Here is a 20,205-nt window from a genome sequence, read left to right as displayed (position 1 = left end):
TTGATCATACCACTATCATCCCTTATACTTTACATGACACTAGACCTTGTGGAACTCCATAATACCTTCTGCAAATTCAAATACACTATTTACAATGGATCTCTTTTATCCAGCCTGTATTTTATGTCCTAAAATGCTATCATTTTGCAAGTAGTATTTGTTTAATATAACTACTTTCATTCTTGCTTGACTACTATGATTTTCCAATTTTCTCATTGACACATATTGGATTAACTAGCCCTGCTTTCTGCATCCCTTTTTTTGTAGAGTAGAAATGTGACATTTACAGTTTTCCAATAATTGGGACTACTCTAGAAATCTACAAAAATTTGGAAATTGCCACCAATACAGACAGTAGTTCTACAGCCACGGTTTTTAAAACTCTAAGAAGCATTGGGTGAAGGAGACTTGCCACCCATTCATCTTTTAATTGCCAAGTATATTTCCTCTGCTGACAATGATTGCTTCAATTTCCTCCTTGAATGGAATTTTTGACAAGTGAAAATTCCAATTCCAAATCTACTACTTCAAGCTTGAACTGGATGCTGGACTTCAAGGTAAGATGGCAGCACGCTTGGTTGCAGCCGCCTCCAACAGGCCTAACAAATGATGCAAATGTATGTCTTCAGCATTTTTGTGACCACAAAACATTGGTAACACAAAATAGTTCAAGTCCAGTTCATTGTTGAGACTGATGGTAGGGGAGCTGTGTGGCTACAGTTGTTGCGCATACCCAGCTCCCGTACCACAACATCGCCTGTTACAGCCTCCCTGGAAAACAAGCTGGATTGCCTTCATCTGCTGCTGACCCAGAGTGAGACAAACTAATTTGCCTTCATCTGCAGTTGCTCCAGCGTAAAATGAGTAACTGCAGCATGCTAATTCTTGCAGAAACGTGGCCCCAGCACATCCCATGCACCAAACTTCAGGTCATGCCACTCGGAAACTTGTGGCCTTAATTTTTGTGACTGTGTGCTATAATAACTATGTGCTGTGTGTGACTGCATCACTGTATTCTGCACCTTGGCCATGGAGGAACACTGTTTTGTTCAGCTGTATACATGGGTATGATTTAATTGTCATTCAACTTGAATTTAAACTGGCTTAATTGAGCAAGGCTGTAGACGTTGTGGCTATAGACTTTATAATGAGAGATGCATTTGGAGTGGTAGATAACTGCAGGGCATCGGGATAGACTCCATTCCAGTTTAAAGGTGTTTGCTGCCTGAAGTATATAGTAGAATCAAACAGGACTTTCAAAATAAAATTGGACCTGCATTTGATAGAAAGCCATTTATTTGCAAGGCTGTTGGTTGAAAAGTGAAGAGACCTATTAGAGTTGGCAAAGACCCATGGGCCAAGTTCCATCCTCGCTTCAAACTCTGCTATTGTTCCGAAGTACCTTTATTTCTCTTCTCCTACACGTCTGCTCACTTCTATATGGTAATGATGTAAAGAGTTAAGCATGAATGCAACTTAATGGACACTGACAAATTTCTGTTAGTGTTATTTGCAAATCTTGATAGAGAACACAATTTGTAATTCAGCTATGGATTATGTCATGTCAAACATCATTGATGCAAAAAGTTAATGGGAATACTGGAATGTACAGAATAAATCTTTAAGGTTTATTACTTCCTAAAATATAGCTAGAATAGGAGTTTAGAAGAATTTGGGGGTGGGGGGTGGGGTGGAGAATCTCATTGAAACTTGTCGAATACTGGAAGGCCTAGATAGAGTGGACATACAGCGAATGTTCCCTATAGTGGGGGAGTATTGGATTGAGGGTATAGTCCCACAACAGAAAGACATCCCTTTAGGATAGTGATGAGGAGGAATTTCTTTAGCCAGAGGGCAGTGAATCTGTGGAATTCATTGCTACAGGCACTGTGGATGCCAAGTTATTGGGTATATTTAAAGGAGAGGTTGATAGGTTCTTGAGGAGTAAAGATGTTAAAGTTACAGGAAGAAGACAGAATGGGGTTGAGAGGGATAATAAATCCCCATGATGGAATGCAGAGTAGATTCAATGGGCTGAATGGCTTAACTCTGCTCCCATGTGTCTTACAGAATGCCAGAGTGTAGGATAAATAATATAGTATCTCTTTCTACCTATATCTCCTCATTCACACTTAGCATATGATGTTATGGTTTACCTAGACAGTATACCTAACTTTTTGAACACAACTGGTTCAAGAAGCTGAATCTCCTGTATCTTCTGTAGAATACATACGTGCTGACCAATAATCAGAGTCATAAGCCATGGAAACAGGTGATTCACTCAAGACCATGCCAACCACAAGCACCCATCACAAAGTCTTCTAACAAAGGATAGCATCTGTAGAGATGGAAGCAACATTAAGAACTGGAGGTTGCTGAGCTTTTGTCAGAAATGAAAGTAGAACAGAAGATATGTACCTGGTTTCTAGGCCTTATTCATCACTCAACAAAGTTGATGATAAGCCCTTCACAGATTACCTGATGACTACATCTTTACACTTCGTGGGACCTAGATATTTGCAATCTAGTGCTTTTTGAAAGAAAAAGATAACAGTAACTACATTTCAAATATACTTCACTGATCAAAGAGCACTTAGGGGTACCTGGAGGACACAACTTGATCCTGAAGCACAGGAAACAATCAATTGTGAGTCACAAACCTACAACCTCCGGATCATGTAGCAACAAACTTCATCCAAACATTAGATCATCTACTCTTTTTCAATGGTTCTTGTTTAGTTCAAATGATTTCAAACACATCTTTACCAGAATCGCAAGTGCTTTTTATGGCAGATTCTGTGATGGGTAATATACTTAAATCAGTGCAATACTAATGGCATGGTCAAATAAATTTGGGGAATATGTAGTGAAGAAAGAAAGGTAGGTTGGGGGGCGGGAGGTGAGTAATATAGGCTAACACTGTACTAGATCTGTTATTACAACTGTAATTTAGACTTTGTACAAATTGTACAGGTAATCTTTGACATGAAAAAGTAACATACTCACAGAGACAAAACACCTAGGTATAAAATATAGAGCAGTGTAGTAGTTACTAAAATTACATGCTTTCTTATTGCTACAGTGATTTTTGCTTTTTTTGTACTGTACCACAACTTGTTCTGAGCATATAATTTGCATAAATTATTCAAGTTTAAGAAAAATCCACACGTCTTCACTTGATGCTACTGTATAGTTAATATATAAACAAAATTTTCTAAGTATCTCTTTATTAAAAGAGAAATAAAAATGTCATTTGGAACTGGAATTCTGAGGCCAAATACAAGGGATAACACCTTGCTTTGTATTAAACTATACCAACACAGTACAGGTGCTGTTGGTTGGACCAGAGGAGCCAGATCTGATGTTCACCATGTTAACACGATGCCTACATGTTAATTTTTTTTCTTTTTTTCTTTAAAGGACTATGAATGACCAAAGACTAGCATTTATAATTTGTAGCAAAATTTGGTTTATGTAGAAACAAGCCATGTTTGCATTTGGATAGACTGAAATGAGTTAAAGCTAAAATTAAAAAATAAGCAAATGATGTTGCAATGTCTGGTCACTTGTTAAAGACCTCACTCTTCTGAAGTGGTTAATTTGCACAATTCTGTACTTTTTTATATATATACTAAACAGCATTTTTCCTTCTTTATAAACCAGAAAAAAACTAAACTACAGATAAATTCCCTACCTTGAGCTAATGCTGCAGATAGGGCTGACAAAGCTGTACAGCGCAATCAAACATACTTACATCTTAGCTCATTTTACAGGTACAGCCATAATCAAGGCACAACGATCTTCTACAAGTTATTTTCAATAAAGTTGTACAAAATAATACATTTTACAGTCTGTACAAGAATAATAATCCAGCAGGGAGATAAACAAGGAAAGTGGAGGAACAAGGAAATAGTGTGGCAGGGATTTAGGGATGCCAGAGGGAGCAGGAATGGGACATCATTGGGTGAAAGATAATGAACAAAGCCGAAAGGTTCACCTGTGGAGAACTAAAAGAGTGTGTGTGGTTAATTCTTTCTACAATCACAGCCCAAAAGCAGTTCACCAAAATCTAGATCCAAGGACTGCCAAAGACTTTTTCTTAAAAATACCCCTCTAAAATGTAGTGGGGTTTTAAAGCAGATTTCTTTTTTTTTGCACTGTTCAAATCTGTAGGAATTCAGCATCTCCGTTCCACACCTTGTCAGACCTGGTTAACATCACAGTAGGTCTAGTCTTCATCGTGGACTTGGTACCTTCACATTTCTTGTTGCTGTGAATGGATACATGTTTGATATTATGGGTTTATGTGAGCCCACAACAGCGCTGATTACCTTGGAAAAGTCGTTTCCCAAATTGTGTGTAGATTTTATTTGTTGTTTTAAAATCCTTCAAGTACTCCTTGTTTAGGGCTTTTGGGGTTTCATTAAAGTAGTAGGGAAACCCACACAGACATGGCCATTTAGGTGATGCCACCTTATACTGTCCAAGGGACAGAGGCCAGCAGGGACAAAAGTGGAGGGGTGCATTCAAAGAGAGACTGCACCAGTTCTCTTCCACCCTGTGTGGGCAAGTCAAATGAGAAATAAAGAGTCCAAGACACAGAGACAAGTGCTTGCCATCACAATAACTCATACTGACGAAGGTGCATACGTTGAATAATGTCCCGACAGTCATTAAACACCCTGCGGATATTCTCAGTATCCACTGCACATGTGAAATGAGGATAGCAGTAATGCCTTCCATCACCGCTTGCTGTGCTGATTCTCTGCAAGGCAAAAAAAAAGACTGTTAAGTTACAAGCTACTTTACATCAGTCATGTTTTCTAAGAGGTTGTGACAAACACCACTCATCCAGTAGTTATTTTAACATGCTATAACTATATGGTCATCTAGCAACTTTTTGTACACATGTATCATTGTGATGCCTTCCTGTAGCTTCCCACAGCAACTTTAAAACTGCATTCCATCAGTAGACTGCAGAGATTTGCGAAGTTCCATTTGCTCAGTAATACTGAGTTCTTTTTGGGTCTATTATTTGATTCTATTGATTGTATTTCCTGGAATGATAACACTTTCAGCTGATGTCTTAATTTAACCTGTGCTTATTAATCCCTTTATTAATAAATGCTTTGGATAATAGACAATGAAAATGAATCATCACATATTAAATATTATCAAATGAAGGACACTGAACTGTGGATTTTTCTGCCTATTCTTTTCTAAAAATTAATGCGGAGGATCCCTGAAAAACCTCTTAAAGAGTATAATACCAGCATTTAGACAAAGTTCATGAAGTTGTTGCTCGTTGCCTGCTCATCAGAATTTATACTGCCATTTATGCCAGCCACTGATAGTGCTATGATCTTGTTTTTGTTTGAAGAATACAATATATGTATGAACTACTTTTATGACAGAAAATTTTTAAGCATGACATCATACAGACCCACTGAAAAGTTGAACAAGATATACATGTTGCAGTGACAGAGTACTTAAAAAATTAAGGTACATTTGCTAGAGTAGGTAGAGATGTTTAAGAAAATAATTTGCAAGAACAGCATCTAGACAGCAAATATAATTACTTGAAGCTTGTGCAAGGGATTGATGTTATGAAGAGTACAGACAGAGTAGAAGATTGGAAAAGTACTTGAAATAAGAGAGTTGGCATAGATTTGGAGCAAATGACCTTCTGTGATTCAAGTATTATGCAATTCCATATCAGAAGCACAGAAAGTTAGAGGAATGAGGAGATAGTTATAAGATTGTACAGAGCAACAGGGATCAAAACGAAGAGCGAAAGAGAGCATCAGAATGGATTTGTATCTGAATATAATATCAAATATTACAACCCATAATGTATCCTAGAAAATTTATCATTAATGTACATATTTACCAGGAACTCATCTCTTATGAAGTACTTGGCCCTTGTGACCCTTGGATCTTCATCCGGTTCCGGTGAGGCTGTTATAAATAAGGCAATAACAAATAGAGGACATAGAGGTGAGTACCAACTGGTTTTAGTCACATTGTAGTAACTTATATAAGCAGACGATCTCCATATACTCAACTGAAGGGCTGTGGAACAGAAGGAAATTTGAATCAGGGATCTTTAGTCTTAAAGAAGCCAGGCTGGTGAGTCAGGCACCAGTTCTCAGCAGATTTTGTACTGGGTAGAAAATAACAGTTCCACTCTCTTGGTCATTTCTCTGAACTGTTTAAATCTAAATGACATCCACACTTTAAAAATAGTTATATTCCTACAGTTTAAAAAATGTTTAGTTGAAAATACACATTTTGACGTTCTCTTTAAAAACACATTTTTAGAGCATTACCTCAAACTGTGGTTAGGGTTTAACAATATAAAGGATGTTTGAAGATTAAATTACAGAATCTATTTTAAAATTTTATGTCTGTATACATCTATTTTTGTAACACTCCAGTGTTAATTTCCATAGTGTCTTCTCAGCTTGGACCACTGAGAAATTTCAGTTTCCCAAACAACTCAAACTTTGTTTCCAAACTGTGATAAGCCTTGCTATTTAAAGTAAATTTTAAAAGAGCTGGGTACACAAGCCAAGATATCAGATTCAATTAGGTCTGTATTTTCAGCTTTCCCAGGTGTCTTCTGCATACTTTTTTTGTGTTTACAGCATCGACAGGCAAGAAGCCATAGAGCTACAAATCAGGAAAAAAAAAGACTGCAGATGTAGAGAAATGGAGCAAAAAAAAAGAGCTGCTGGAGGAACTCCAGTTAGTAAGAGATAACTCTTCCTTCAGTTAGTCCTGACGAAGGGTCTCGGCCTGAAACGTCGACTGTACCTCTTCCTAGAGATGCTGTCTGGCCTGCTGTGTTCACCAGCAACTTTGATGTGTGTTGCTTGAATTTCCAGCATCTGCAGAATTCCTGTTGTAAAGGTTTCAGTTGTTTCTTTAGATGGAAAGGAAGGGGAGACTGCTCATTAGGCAGCTTGTTCTTCCCACATGGCAATGCACTCAGCATTAACTATTAATTAGAAAGCAACAACTAAAATATTACTAAAAAAAATTAATAAACTAAGTCTTTTATGTGGGAAAGTCCTTGGATGATTACAAAGGAACTCTTGCATAGAGAGAGTAAAAATATCATGTACACACAGAACTTCTGGAGAAAGAGAAACAGTTTAAGTTTTTAAACTGAAACGCTTACCATCATCTGGTGTAGTGTAGCGAGCATACTCAGGAAAGTAGTCCTCTATTTTAGATTTCCCTGCCAGCACTTTCTCTGCCAGCAAATCCTGCTTATTGAGGAAGAGAATTACAGAAATGGTCCGCAGCCACCTAGATTTAAATAAAAATTCATTCAACAATTAACGTTCTACAGAAAGAAATCTTCAGTTTCATTCATGTATTCAAATTGTGATAGATATAGAACTTGGACTTAGCCAAATTCACTGCTTTATTTTTACTAATAAAGTAATTTTTCAACCTTTGTTTCACTTCCTGTGCACAATTTCAAGAAAAATTTGTGAACCCTTTTCAATTACCTGGTTTTCTGCATTAATTACAGATAAAATGTGGGCTGATTTTCAAAGTCACAATAATAGACAAACACTATCTGCCGAAACTAATAACACACAAAGCATTGTACCTTTCATGTCTTTGTTGAACATTGTTTAATCTTTCACAGTGAAGGCTGAAAAAAGTATGCAAACCCCTGTATTTAATAGCTGGTATGACCTCCTTTAGAAGCAATAGCCTTCACCAAACATTTCCTATAGGTGCTGATCAGTTCTGCACATGGGCTTGGAGGAATTTTCAGCCATTCCCCCTTACAAAACTACTTCAACTCTGGGATGTTGGTGGGATTCCTTGTATGAACTGCTTGCTTCAGGTCCTTCCACAACATTTCTATAGGATTAAGGTCGGAACTTTGACTCAGCCATTTCAAAACGTGAATTTTCTTCTTTTTAAACTATTCTGTTGTTGATTTACTTGCCTTTTGAATCATTGTCTTGTTGCATTATCTAACTTTTATCAAGCTTCAGGTGACAGACTGCTACCCTGACATTCTCCTGTAAAATGTCTCGATACAATTTTGAATTCATTGTTCCCTTAATGATTGCAAGCAGTCAGGTCCTGAAGCAGCAAAATAGCCCTAAGCCATGATGCTCCTTCCACCATACTTCACAGTTGGGAAGAGGTTTTGGTGGTGTCCAGTGCCCTTTCTCCTCCAAACATAGCAATGTGCATTTCTGCCAAGAAGTCCAACCTCTGTCTCAGCTGTCCACAGAACATTGTCCCAGAAACGTTGTAGAACATTCCGCTGGTCTTTTGCAAACTTGAGACATGCAGCAATATTTTTTTTTGAGAGCAGTGGTTTCCTCCATGGTGTCCTTCCATGAACACCATTCTTGCTCAGTATTTTTCTTATAGTGAACACATGAACAGAGACTTTAACAGGTTCTAGAGATTTCTGCAGGTCTTTTGCAGAAAGACACTCAGTCCTCTTTTATTGTCATTTAGAAATGCATATATGCATTAAGAAATGATATAATGTTTCTCTGGAGTGATCACACAGAAAACAAGACAGACCAAAGACCAACAGTGACAAAACCACATAATTATAACATATAGTTACAGCAGTGCAAAGCAATACCGTAATTTGATAAAGAATAGACCATGGGCACAGTAAAAAAAAGTTCTCCAAGTCCTGAGTCGATCAACTCCCCCGATAGCAGGCGGCAAAAGGGAGAAACTCCCTGCCATAAACCTCCAGGCACCGTCAACTTGCCAATACCTTGGAAGCAGCTGACCCCAGTCGACCCTGAGTCCATCCATCCGAAAACTCCGAGCTTCCGAGCAGCCTCTCCAATACAGCCTCCCAAGCGCCATCCTCTGCCGAGCGCCTTCGACCTCTCCCCGGCCGCTGAAACACACAAAGCCGAGGATTTCGAGGCCTTCAGCTCCGGGGATTCTGGTTACCACACAGTAACAGCGGTAGCAAAGCAGTCATTTCAGGAGTTTTCCAGATGTTCCGCTGTGCTCTCACGTCTCTCTCCATCAAATCAGGAGTGTGCACGATCCCCTACTTGACAAATAGCAGACATCATCACCGAAGTAGCCGCGCACTGTCGTCGCACCGCCATCTTCTCCCCCCTCCCGGGAGGATTCATAGGTTCTTTTTCACCTTCTTCAGCATTGCACGTTGTGCTCTTGGTGTGATCTTTGCAGGATGCCCACTCCTAGGGAGAACAGCAACAGTACTGACTTTTCTCCATTTGTAGACAATTTCTCTTACTGATGAAACACCCAGGTCTTTAGAAATGCTTTTATAGCCTTTTCCAGCTTCATGCATCTCTACAATTCTTCTTCTAAGGTCCTCTGAAAGTTGTTTTGTTTGAAGCATGGTGCACATAAACAGATCTTTCCGAGCCAGTAACCTGACACTGTGTGTCTTTTTTTAAAAATATATAGGGTAAGGCACCTCTACAACCCACACCTCCAATCTCATCTCATTGATTGGAACACCTGACTCCAATAGCTTTTGCAGAAGGCATTACTTCAGAGGTCCATGTATGTTTTTTGAACCTAGACTGCGATTGTTTAAATGGTGTACTCAGTATTAATGAGAAATAGTATAATTGTTTGTGTTTTATTAGTTTAGACAGATTGTGCTTGTCTATTGCTGTGACTTAGATGAAGACCAGACCACGATTTATGAATAATTAATACAGAAAACCATTACTGTTTCTCGCAGCTGTACCTTGAAGGTACTTTGCACTTGATTGACATTGGCTGTTAACACTGATTAATCTGTCACGTTGTTTCCACTGCCTGCAATTTATAGAGCTATATCAGTGTTAAGGGACAGCAATAAAGGCAACTAGAAGGTCCATATGTAAATCGTGCATCTCTGCTTCACCATTATCTCTTCAGATACTTTGACAGACTTGAGAAAATTGTGCATCGCTCAACAAAAATGTGAGCACCATTTTTAACAGTTGCAATTCGAGAGAGGTTTTAATTCAATCTTAGTATTATAGCCAAGGCATTCAGGAGTTAAATCAATGTAGACTTTTAAACATGAAGGGTAGTGAAAACCTGGAATTTAACACTGACTGGCTGTTGGATCAAATGGAAGTGTTAACATTTTTTTAAAAATCAGATTACAGTTAACAAAGAACAAATTAGGATAAAACAAAATTACAGAGTCAGCAATGAAATGAAATAGATCATTCTTGTTTCAAGGTCTCAGTAAATGTAAATATTGAAGGAACTGCAAATTTACCTGTTGTTCCAGATGCTTTTGAACAGATTGAGAGCTTCTTGGAGGCGATTGGTCTGATTGTCCTCTCTTATAACCATGTTATAGCTACTGCTAGCCACCACAAATATGATAGCAGTGACATCTGAAAACAAATTAGAATCAGACCGAATTAATCAAAGAAATCAAAATTATTGGAATACAATAGCAACAAAATAACACAAAATGGTACTAAACAGAAATAATTCATTATTTCATTACGGACTCACAAAGTACCAATGGTTTTGGCAACTATAGCAATACTGCAGGCTATGTGGCAGAATCACTGTCAACAGAAACAGCTTATATATCATCAGGAAAATTTTTGAAATTTTTAAAGTGAAATTTAGAAATGTAGAGGCAGTGGGATAATGGAAGTTCAATAGGAAAGTCAAAATATGGAGAAAATAGAAAGCGACGCTGAAGTATTATAAAATGGACGGCAGATAATTTGGAATTCTGAGTAACAATCAGAAGTTAAAGTTGAGAGAGAAGCATTGAAGCAATTCTCTATATGGCAAGAACTAATGCTTTAGCCATAAAATTTATTTGAAATGATATGTACGATATTGGAGAACATACAGCTGTGAACTATCCTTTTTACCCGTACACATTTCAGTTAATATTGTTATAAGAATCAATCGGGAAAAAATTATACTCATTTCACAGAGCCTCTATAGAAAACATGGAGGGGGAAATTTATTTTACTTATTCTAAACACACTACAAATGATACAAGGTTTACCAACAAACTTTTAAAGTTCTTTGCCAGTGCCAAGTAATCAAACATTTGCAATAAAGGAAAAAGGATTTTCAAAGGTCTGCAATCAATATAAAGACAACAGAGGAGAAACTAAAAATGCAAATGAATATATATTTGTAGAGTACAAATTATGGATCAGGTCATTAATAATTACTGGATTATAACATTTTATCAGCATATTTTAATAATAATGTACATCTCCGAGTGCGTGGAAATTGTTTCAGATGTGGGGTAGGTGGGTATTATAAGAGAAGATGAGGAGCTCAAAAAAGACCATTCTAAGAACTTAGCTTGGGGAATATAGTCCTTGGGGGTGATAAAATAGTGGAATAGAGAAATTGGATACATTCAGAATATTTGAGTTCTAGACTGTGTGGGCTGGAATAGGAAAAGGGTGTGCTTGCATTTATAGCCAGCGAAATGTCTCATGGAACTTTACAAATGGCATTGGGTCTTAATGAGACAACGAGGAGATGACAAGCAACTATAATTTAAAAATGCTGGAAGAAATGTGAAAACCTAGAAGGCAAGATGCAAAGAATTACAGAAAAAGATCTGTAAAAGATCTTAGATGATTCAAGGTTGTTACCCATGAGGCTTCAACACAAGACCTGAAGGGCATATATGGTACAGTATTTCAGGAGGCTGCAGCAGTATCAGACGTACAAAACTACACAAAGCTTTGAATGCAGATCATCAGCCTAAAATGGGATAATATCTTAACAGCACCTTATGTGAGCCTGGATAACAGTCCAAATTGCAAAGTAAATTATCAAAGTACATATATGTCACCTATGACTGCGTTCCTGTACACGGTTCTAACTCCATAAATCAAGTTCGCAGACTACACCATGGTGGTTGGCCTGATCAGAGGGGATGACAAGACGGCCTACAAGGATGAGGTCCAGCACCTGGCCGCTGGTGTGCTGACAATTATCTGGCCCTTAACACCCAGAAGACCAAGGAGATCATTGTGGACTTCAGGCATGCTAGGAGCCACACTCACGTCCCCATCTACATCAACGGAGCTGTAGTGGAGCATGCATCAAGCTTCAAATTCCTTGGTGTCCACATTTCCGAGGATCTCACCTGGTCCCTGAACTCCTCCATCCTGATCAAAAAGGCGCAACAGCGCCTTTATTTCCTGCAGAGCATCAAGAAAGCTCACCTTTGTCCCAGGATACTGACGGACTTTTACCGCTGTACCATTGAGAGCATACTCACCAACTGCATCTCAGTGTAGTATGGCAACTGTCCTGTATCAGACCGCAAAGCACTCCAGTATGTGGTGAAAACTGCCCAGCGGATTATCGGCACTCAATTGCCCACCATTGAGAACATCTACCATAAACGCTGCCTGAGCAGGGCAAAAAGCATTATCAAGGATGCATCTTACCCTAACCATGGACTTTCTACTCTCCTCCCATCCGGTAGGTGCTACAGGAGCCTCCGCTCCCGCACCAGCAGGCACAGGAAGAGCTTCTTCCCTGAGGCTGTGACCCTGCTGAACCTCAGATAACAGCGCTAAGCAGTATTGCATCTGTATTGTACTGTCTCAGTACTTTTATATCTGTGTGCTGTAGCACTTACTTCTTATTCGCAGTTATTTTGTAAATAACACTACTCCTTGCGTTTCTGGTTAGATGCTAACTGCATTTCATTGGCTTTGTATCTGTACTCGGCACAATGACAATGAAGTTGAATTTAATCTATTATTATGCAACCTCAAGATTAATTTTCTTACCGACCATCACAGTAATACAAGGATCACAACAGAATCAATGTAAGACTGCATCCAACAGGATGGACAACCAATGTACAAAAAAAAAGCATACTGTGCAAATACAAAAGGAAAAAAAAAATAATAATAAGCAATAAATACTGACAACATGAGATGAAGAGTCCTTGAAAGCGAGTCTACAGGTTATGGGAACAGTTCAGTAATGAGATAAGTGAAGTTACCCCCTCTCATTGGAGAGCCTGATAGATGATGAATAATAACTGTTTCTGAACATGGTGGTGTGGGTCCTGAGGGTCCTGTAACATCTTCCTAATAGCAGTAGCGAAAAGAGAGCGAAGCCTAGATGGTGGGGTGCCTAATGATGGATACTCCTCCTACAATCAATAATCATCTCCTTGGGTCTTGCTGACATTGAGTGAGAAGTGGTTGTTGTGACACCACTGAGCCAGGTTTTCAATCTTGCTCCTATATGTTGATTCTTCACCACCTTTAACTCCACCAATGACAGTGGCGTTGTTGCACACTTAAGCATGGCACTGGAGCTGTGCTTAGCCTCACAGTCAAAAATATAAAGCAAGTAAAGCAGCAGACGAAGCACACAGCCGTGTGGTTCATCCATATTGATGGTGATTGTGGAGATGTTGTTGCCAATCTAAAATGGCTGGGGTCTGCAAGTGAAGAAATTGAGGATCCAATTGCATAAGGTGGTATTGAAGCCTAAGATTTGAAATTTATTGATTAGTTTTAAGGGGATTATAGCAGCAGTCCCCAGCCACCGGGCCGTGGACTGGTACCGGGCCGCAGAGCATGCGCTACTGGGCCGCAAGGAAACGATATGATTTGGCGATAGGAGTCAGCTGCACCTTTCCTCATTCCCTGTCTCGCCCACTGTTGAGCCATTACGCACGCGAGGTCATTACCCGCGCATCATCCATGTCAGCACGGGAAGGAGATCAACTCCTCGAGCTTACAAATGACGGCGGGCTGAAAAGTATGTTTGACATAACATCTCTACCTGCATTCTGGATCAAAGTCAAGGCTCAATATCCTGAGATAGCCACGGAAGCACCGAAAACGTTGCTTCCATTCCAACATATCTCTGCGATGAATGTAACAAAAACTAAATTGCGGAATAGATTGGACATAAGGAACCCCGTCTCTCATCACCCCCTCGATAGGACCGTCTTGAGCCCAGGGCTCCCACTGATTCAGCGACATTGGTGCATTGCAATGATTTTATATGTTCACACGGAGAAAATATGTGGTGTGTTTAATATCCAAACGTTACTTAAAATGTTATGATGCTTTTGACTTATATAACCATATAACAATTACAGCACGGAAACAGGCCATCTCTACCCTTCTAGTCCGTGCTGAACGCTGCTCTCACCTCGCCCCACCGACCTGCACTCAGCCCATAACCCTCCATTCCTTTCCTGTCCATATACCTATCCAATTTAACTTTAAATGATATCGAACCTGCTTCTGCCACTTCTACTGGAAGTTCATTCAACACTTACTTCAAGCTTCCCTGTCCTCCCCTGATAATTGACTTATCGCTATATTCATGCAAGGAAAATATGCGCTGTGTGTCTAATATTAAATTCGTTAGATAAACAGATAAACCCTTTTAGAAACAAAATTGAGTGTATTAGCCACTTATCACCGATATTCCGGTCGTGATTAACACCCCCCCCCAACGAACAGAATCGCCAAAAACGATTTGTAGAGAAATAATCGGCACGTGCACGCATGCGTAAGTCACACATGCGCACTGGTGCCCATGCAAGGCTTCATGGTCATTGTAGTCTTTCTCGGGGTAAATCCAACGTATTTGACTGCTACTCTTGTCCGTTGGCAACCCTAACCACGCGCCCCCCCACCCCCCGGATCGGCCAGTCCGCAAGAATATTGTCAATATGAAACCGGTCCGCAATGCAAAAAAGGTTGGGGACCCCTGGATTATAGTATTGAATGCCAAGCTGTAGTCAATGAAGAACATCCTGATGTATGCACCTTTGCTGTCCAGATGTTCCAGGATCAAAGTGAGGAGCCAATGAGGTGAAATCTGCTGTTGACCTATTGTGAGGGTAGGTAAGTTAGAGTGTATCCAAGTTGCTTCTCAGGCAGGAGTTGATGTGTTTCATTACCAAACTCTCAAAGTACTTCATTAGAGTGGATGTAAGTGCTACTGGACAAGAGTCATTGAAGCAGGTTACTAAATTCTTCTTAGGCACTGGTACAATTGAAGCCTGCTTGAAGCAGGCGGGCACCTCAGACAGTTGAAGAAAGAGATTAAAGATATCGGTGAACGCTCCTGCCAGCTGATCCGTACAGGTCTTTGATACCCAGCCTGGGCTGGATGCTTTCCTCAGACTGAAATCATAGGGTCATCTGGGCTGTGGGAGTTTATGAAGGCAGACATCCCACCTCTCCCGGAACTTCCGGGAGTCTCCCGCATATTAATAGTGGCTCCCTTATGCCTGCAAATTATATACAATATCACGGAAATCAATTTTTTTGAGAGCAAGTGAGAGAAAAGCAAGAGAGAGCGCGAGAGCAACCACGAGAGAGAGCGCGCATGCGCGAGAAAGCGAGAGCGTTTGAGAGCACGCGAGCGACGAGAGAGAGAGAGAGAGAGAGAGAGAGAACGAGAACGCGCAAGAGCACGTCATTGCAGAGTGTTCCAAAAAAAATAAAACGTACATCACCCCAGACTGCACTAAAGTGTACCCCTGCCTAATAGGGGTCAAAATAATGACAGTGTTGCTTGCTGCGCTGTTTGCAACAATGACTTTTCTATTGCCCATGGTGGGTTAAGACTGTAAAAGACATGTTGAGGTGAGTTTAACAGGTGTCATTCGTTCATTACCATAGCTAACGTTATTTAAACTAGCTGGCCAGCTGCTAAGGAGCTACTCTATTGCAGACATCCCACCTCTCCCGGAAGTCTCCCGCAAATTGATGGTGCTACCTCCCTGAAATGAGTTTTTGCAGGGTGGGATGTCTGTGAAGGTGCCTCCAAGCTTTGATGGTCAAAGCAATCATAAAAAGCATTGAACTTATCTCGGAGCAAAACTTTGTTGTCACCTACTGTATGCCGCTTGGTTTCACTTAGAATTTCAGAATTTTGGTCAAATTCACATCTGTGGAAGATGGAAATAATAAAGCGGAACAATTTAATCTACAGGTAGTAAAGGACTGAATAAGACTTCGAGATGATGTAATGGTTGGCCAGAGTTTGGAACTATTGTGGGACAAATAAACTGATGTACAAGATACAGTAATGGAATTCAATCCTAGCATATGTACAAAACCAGATTTGTGTTAGAATCTTTAGATAAGAAACCTGCATCAATCTGGCCTACATTTAAAGAGACACCCTAAATCCACAGAAGACTATGGATACTTATTCTTTCTCAGTGGTAAGCCAAGTCAAATCAATGGAAAGTTTACAAAGTGGTAACTGAACAAAGAATTTTGCAGATTTTAGCAGATTTTCCTTGTTGCAATTTTACATGTCCTCAACACTTCCTGTTCAGCTGACATCATTGATCTTTTTGCCAGTTTGCTTCTGTTTTGATACGTTCACTCTGTCTTCTGGACTGTTCGTTCCTTGAACTACTTGATGTATCTTTCAAGAATGAACAGTTCTTCATTTTCGATTCATTTCAGAGAACCCAATGATATAAAGGGAGATCTATAATCACAGATTAAACTCCCCTGAAACGTTGATTGCTTAATTTCTATCTCTGCAACAATTAATGCAAAAAAAAACACAAAAAGCAATGGAATTAAATAACACAAATAACAAGCTGTAGCATATTATAAAATGGTTTAAACAACTTATCCAATCCGGGATTGGCAGCAAGTTTGGCAATGATAGGTCAACACAAATTAGCATTAATACCAACTAAATTAATGGTTAAACTACCAAGAGTTACCAGAAATAAGTGTCATTTCATGGTTTTGTAGCTGTGGATGGTCAATCAGGATAGGACAGTAGGTACTATGAACAGGATGTTCTCTTTTTTTAAAATAAACATTTGCAACGCTAAGTAAATGCAGAGTGAAAATGCTGCAGACATTAGCTGTGTTACTTTACTTGATGGTGCATATTACTTGACAACTGGGAACAGCCATATTGCTTCAAACTCCCATCAATTTGACTCCAGGATGCAAACTATTGAAGCAAACAAGAGGAACTGGATTTTCACCACATCAACATCTCTGGTGAACAGATGGACAAAAGACCTCCAAACAGTGAGATGGACAAAAGCCCAATCAATGTCTGGTTAAACCCATGCAACTAAGCTGGCAAAGTTGGAACTAGTAACATAATTGTGCATTCTTTCCTCCTTGGATTGCTGCCTGCTTTCCTGTTACCAAGTTGATGGATATATTTGATCAAACAATCTTATACAAGTGTAATATATATTCATCAAGGTATATTCTGCCATAAAATAATTCACTTCAAATCTTACCATTGAAGCACTGAATCCATTTTCTGCGCTCGTCACGTTGCCCTCCAACATCAAACATGCTGCAAAAGGGAAATGATTGAATTAATTTTACAATCAACAAGGCAAATTGCAAAAGCAATTTCTTCACATTGAAGACTGTTCACATTCAGGAACTGAGACAAGACTGAAAATAAAAATAAAACACAAAAAATTATTAAACCTATCTTGTCAACATTACCAAATTTGCCCAAATCATTGATTTTTAGTATTACAGTAGCTCAGGATTTGTATACTTAAGTGCACGAATTATCCATACGTAGAATTAAAGATACACTGTAAACCTTTAAGAGCATACATTTAAATTTTTGTTTTATTCTCTAAACTGCAATTGTCTAAGTCAAACAAAATCAGCAATACTTCTAGAATAAATGATGCAGCTGTTTTTGAGCTGTGGGTAAAAGATATGCATGATACCAATTGTTGCCTAGATTCAGTACTTCTAAACTATGGTGATGGCACATCAGTAAACTGGACCAACAATTTGGAGATCCAAGTTCAAATTCCACCATAGTAGCTGTGGAATGTGTACAATATTGGTCTTAACCCAGTAAAATTCCACATGCAATGGAAGGAATGTAGCAGAGATTCACCACACTGGTTCCTGAGGAGGCATATCTGTCACACGACAAATAGAAAGTTGGATCTCTTTTTTAGAGTTTAGAAAAATGAGAGATGACCTCAATGAAACGTATCAAGTTGTTAAAAGGCTTAATAGGGTAGAAACAGGAACACTCGTCCTGACTGAGAAGTCTAGACTCAGGTGTCAGAGGTCTGAGAATAAGTGGTATGTCACATGTTACCTTTGGAGTTCTTTATTCCAGAAAACCAAGGAGTCTCAGTCAGTTACTGTATTTAAAACTGAAATTAATAAAGTGGGATGTAGCAAGAATCTCAAGAAAAATAGAGATAGAACAGGGAAGTGGTTAGTAACATCTTAAATAAATACAAAGCAGGCTCAAGAAGAGAAAGCTCTTATATTTTCCATCCTTCTCCCCATTCTGAATATGCATTTATAAGGCTAGACTACATTCAAAGAATGAAAAATTGAAACAATGATCTGTTATAGTCAAAAAAACAATTTAAATTCAGCTTCATTATTCAGATTCAGCAGTTTTAAGATACATATTCCATGGAGCTCAGTCTTATGAATCTCCATGTGATAATGTGGCACAATTTTGAAGATTACATGCCAACAAGTGTTTCAAGGGTTCACTAAACTTTCTTGTTCCAAGTTTCTGAACAACAGATCCAGATTATTATGGTGGGTGCAGACTGCTAAATAAAGGATACAACAAGAAGCCCATTCACTGCAACTTAAAATATCATTTGTTCTGGCTTGCCAGGTGCATATTTCAGGATCTTTCAACAGTCGGTCTGTCTCTATTTAAAGACGAACTAGTTAGAAGATCCAGTATGTAGAACCAGGGCATAATAGGCACAATATTAAAATGTTAGGTGGAAGAATTACCACATTATGTGGTTTCGCCCATTTGATGTTACTTTTTTGATGTGTGCTAACTCAAATATCCACTTTCCAAATACAACTACAATCTGATGGGGATATTTCCAGGCAATCTACTGAACAGACAACAACTTTTGACTGGATACCAGCACTTTCCCCAACAAATTGTAGCGGTTAGCAATTTTAAAAAATGGAGATAAAAAGACCTGTTGGGCAACAGAACTGATAGAGCAAGAGTAAGAGAATTAAATACAGGTTGACTATGTTTAATTGAATAATAAAAATTAAGAATGGTCGTTAACTAGAGACATCAATTTAGTTTTTCCTCTTCCCACAGGTTTTGACCTTGAATATTTTCATTTTCTGTTTTAAGGTTTCCAGATCTGCCATGTTACAATGGGTGCTGACTACTGAATAAAGGATAAAGCAAGGTTTTCTTTTATTGAGCTTCTGCACTATTACTAATTTGCACAAAACTCTCTAGAAATAGATGAACTTCCATTGCATTCCCAATGATAGTTAATGCACAACGAGCATCCACAGAGTAAAAGATGATGTATATTGAATAGGAGAATGGAATTAAACAAATGAGCAACACACAAAATGCTGCAGCAATTCAGCAAATCAGGCAGCATCTACGGAGGGAAAGGAACAGTAGACAATTTAGGACTAATAAGGGGTCTTGGCTCAAAATGTTGATGTCATGTGTGTCACTCAAGATTTCCAGCATCTACAAAATCTTGTGTTATTGATTCAAATTAAATCGATGTCATCAGAAACAGATACACCTCTCAAGGGTCCTGATTTAAGTACAAAGCAAATATGGCCAGTCAGTTCATTAATGTGTAACATGGATGAAACCACCCATTTTGAGACAAGTTCCAACAATGACTCAAACAATTCTTTTTACATTATGTTATTCAAGATGCTTTGATCACTCCATGAGAAAGCTATGAGCTCAAAAGCAGAATTATTTCTTTTCCCCAGAATGCCTTCAATCTACATTTGTAATTTGATCTGTGCAGATTTACTTCAACAGGAATGCCAGATTTACGGCTCAAGTTCTCTCAACAGATTTATTGAAGTTCCTTCGTCGGTACTCATCTTCCAGTCAGCCATGTTTCAGCTTTGCTGAGGATATTTTTTAATCATTGGTGGATAAAGTTGGATCTGCTAGTTACAGCTATTTTACATATATTGCAACACTGAAATGAAGATCTACAAAGAACAACATAACACAAAATGACTACGGCTCAGAGTTTTTAAACTTATTTGTCACCAGACAGCTGGTGACTTGAATGGATAAGTAATAATAGTTTGGCGTCAGAAAGAAAACAAGGGAGAACTCAGGCCGCCTTGTGAATGAATAAACATGCCTTTGTAGCGATGTGCTACACACAGAGCTAGAAGTAAATACACGCAGTCTGTAAGTTGCACT

At 38.9% G+C, this 20,205-nt stretch overlaps 1 protein-coding gene across 2 annotated transcripts in view; it reads right to left on the bottom strand.

Annotated features, from left to right (window-relative positions):
- Positions 1 to 4,141: 4,141 nt before the first annotated feature.
- gnas (GNAS complex locus) overlaps positions 4,142 to 20,205 on the bottom strand; it is a 353,499-nt gene continuing 337,435 nt past the window's right edge. For both annotated transcript variants that reach the window (XM_063041591.1, XM_063041592.1), the window contains exons 8-12: positions 17,267 to 17,325; positions 10,265 to 10,385; positions 7,184 to 7,314; positions 5,891 to 5,958; positions 4,142 to 4,765 (exon numbers count right to left, since the gene is read on the bottom strand). In XM_063041591.1, coding sequence (XP_062897661.1) covers positions 4,619 to 4,765; positions 5,891 to 5,958; positions 7,184 to 7,314; positions 10,265 to 10,385; positions 17,267 to 17,325 — 526 coding nt within the window. In that variant the 3' untranslated portion in view covers positions 4,142 to 4,618. The remainder of the gene's footprint in view (positions 4,766 to 5,890; positions 5,959 to 7,183; positions 7,315 to 10,264; positions 10,386 to 17,266; positions 17,326 to 20,205) is intronic.

Source organism: Mobula hypostoma, chromosome 2 (assembly GCF_963921235.1).
Source record: "Mobula hypostoma chromosome 2, sMobHyp1.1, whole genome shotgun sequence".
Lineage (NCBI taxonomy): Eukaryota > Metazoa > Chordata > Chondrichthyes > Myliobatiformes > Myliobatidae > Mobula > Mobula hypostoma.
The sequence above is the reverse complement of the archived record's forward strand: the minus strand, read 5'-3'. Positions and strand labels throughout refer to the sequence as shown.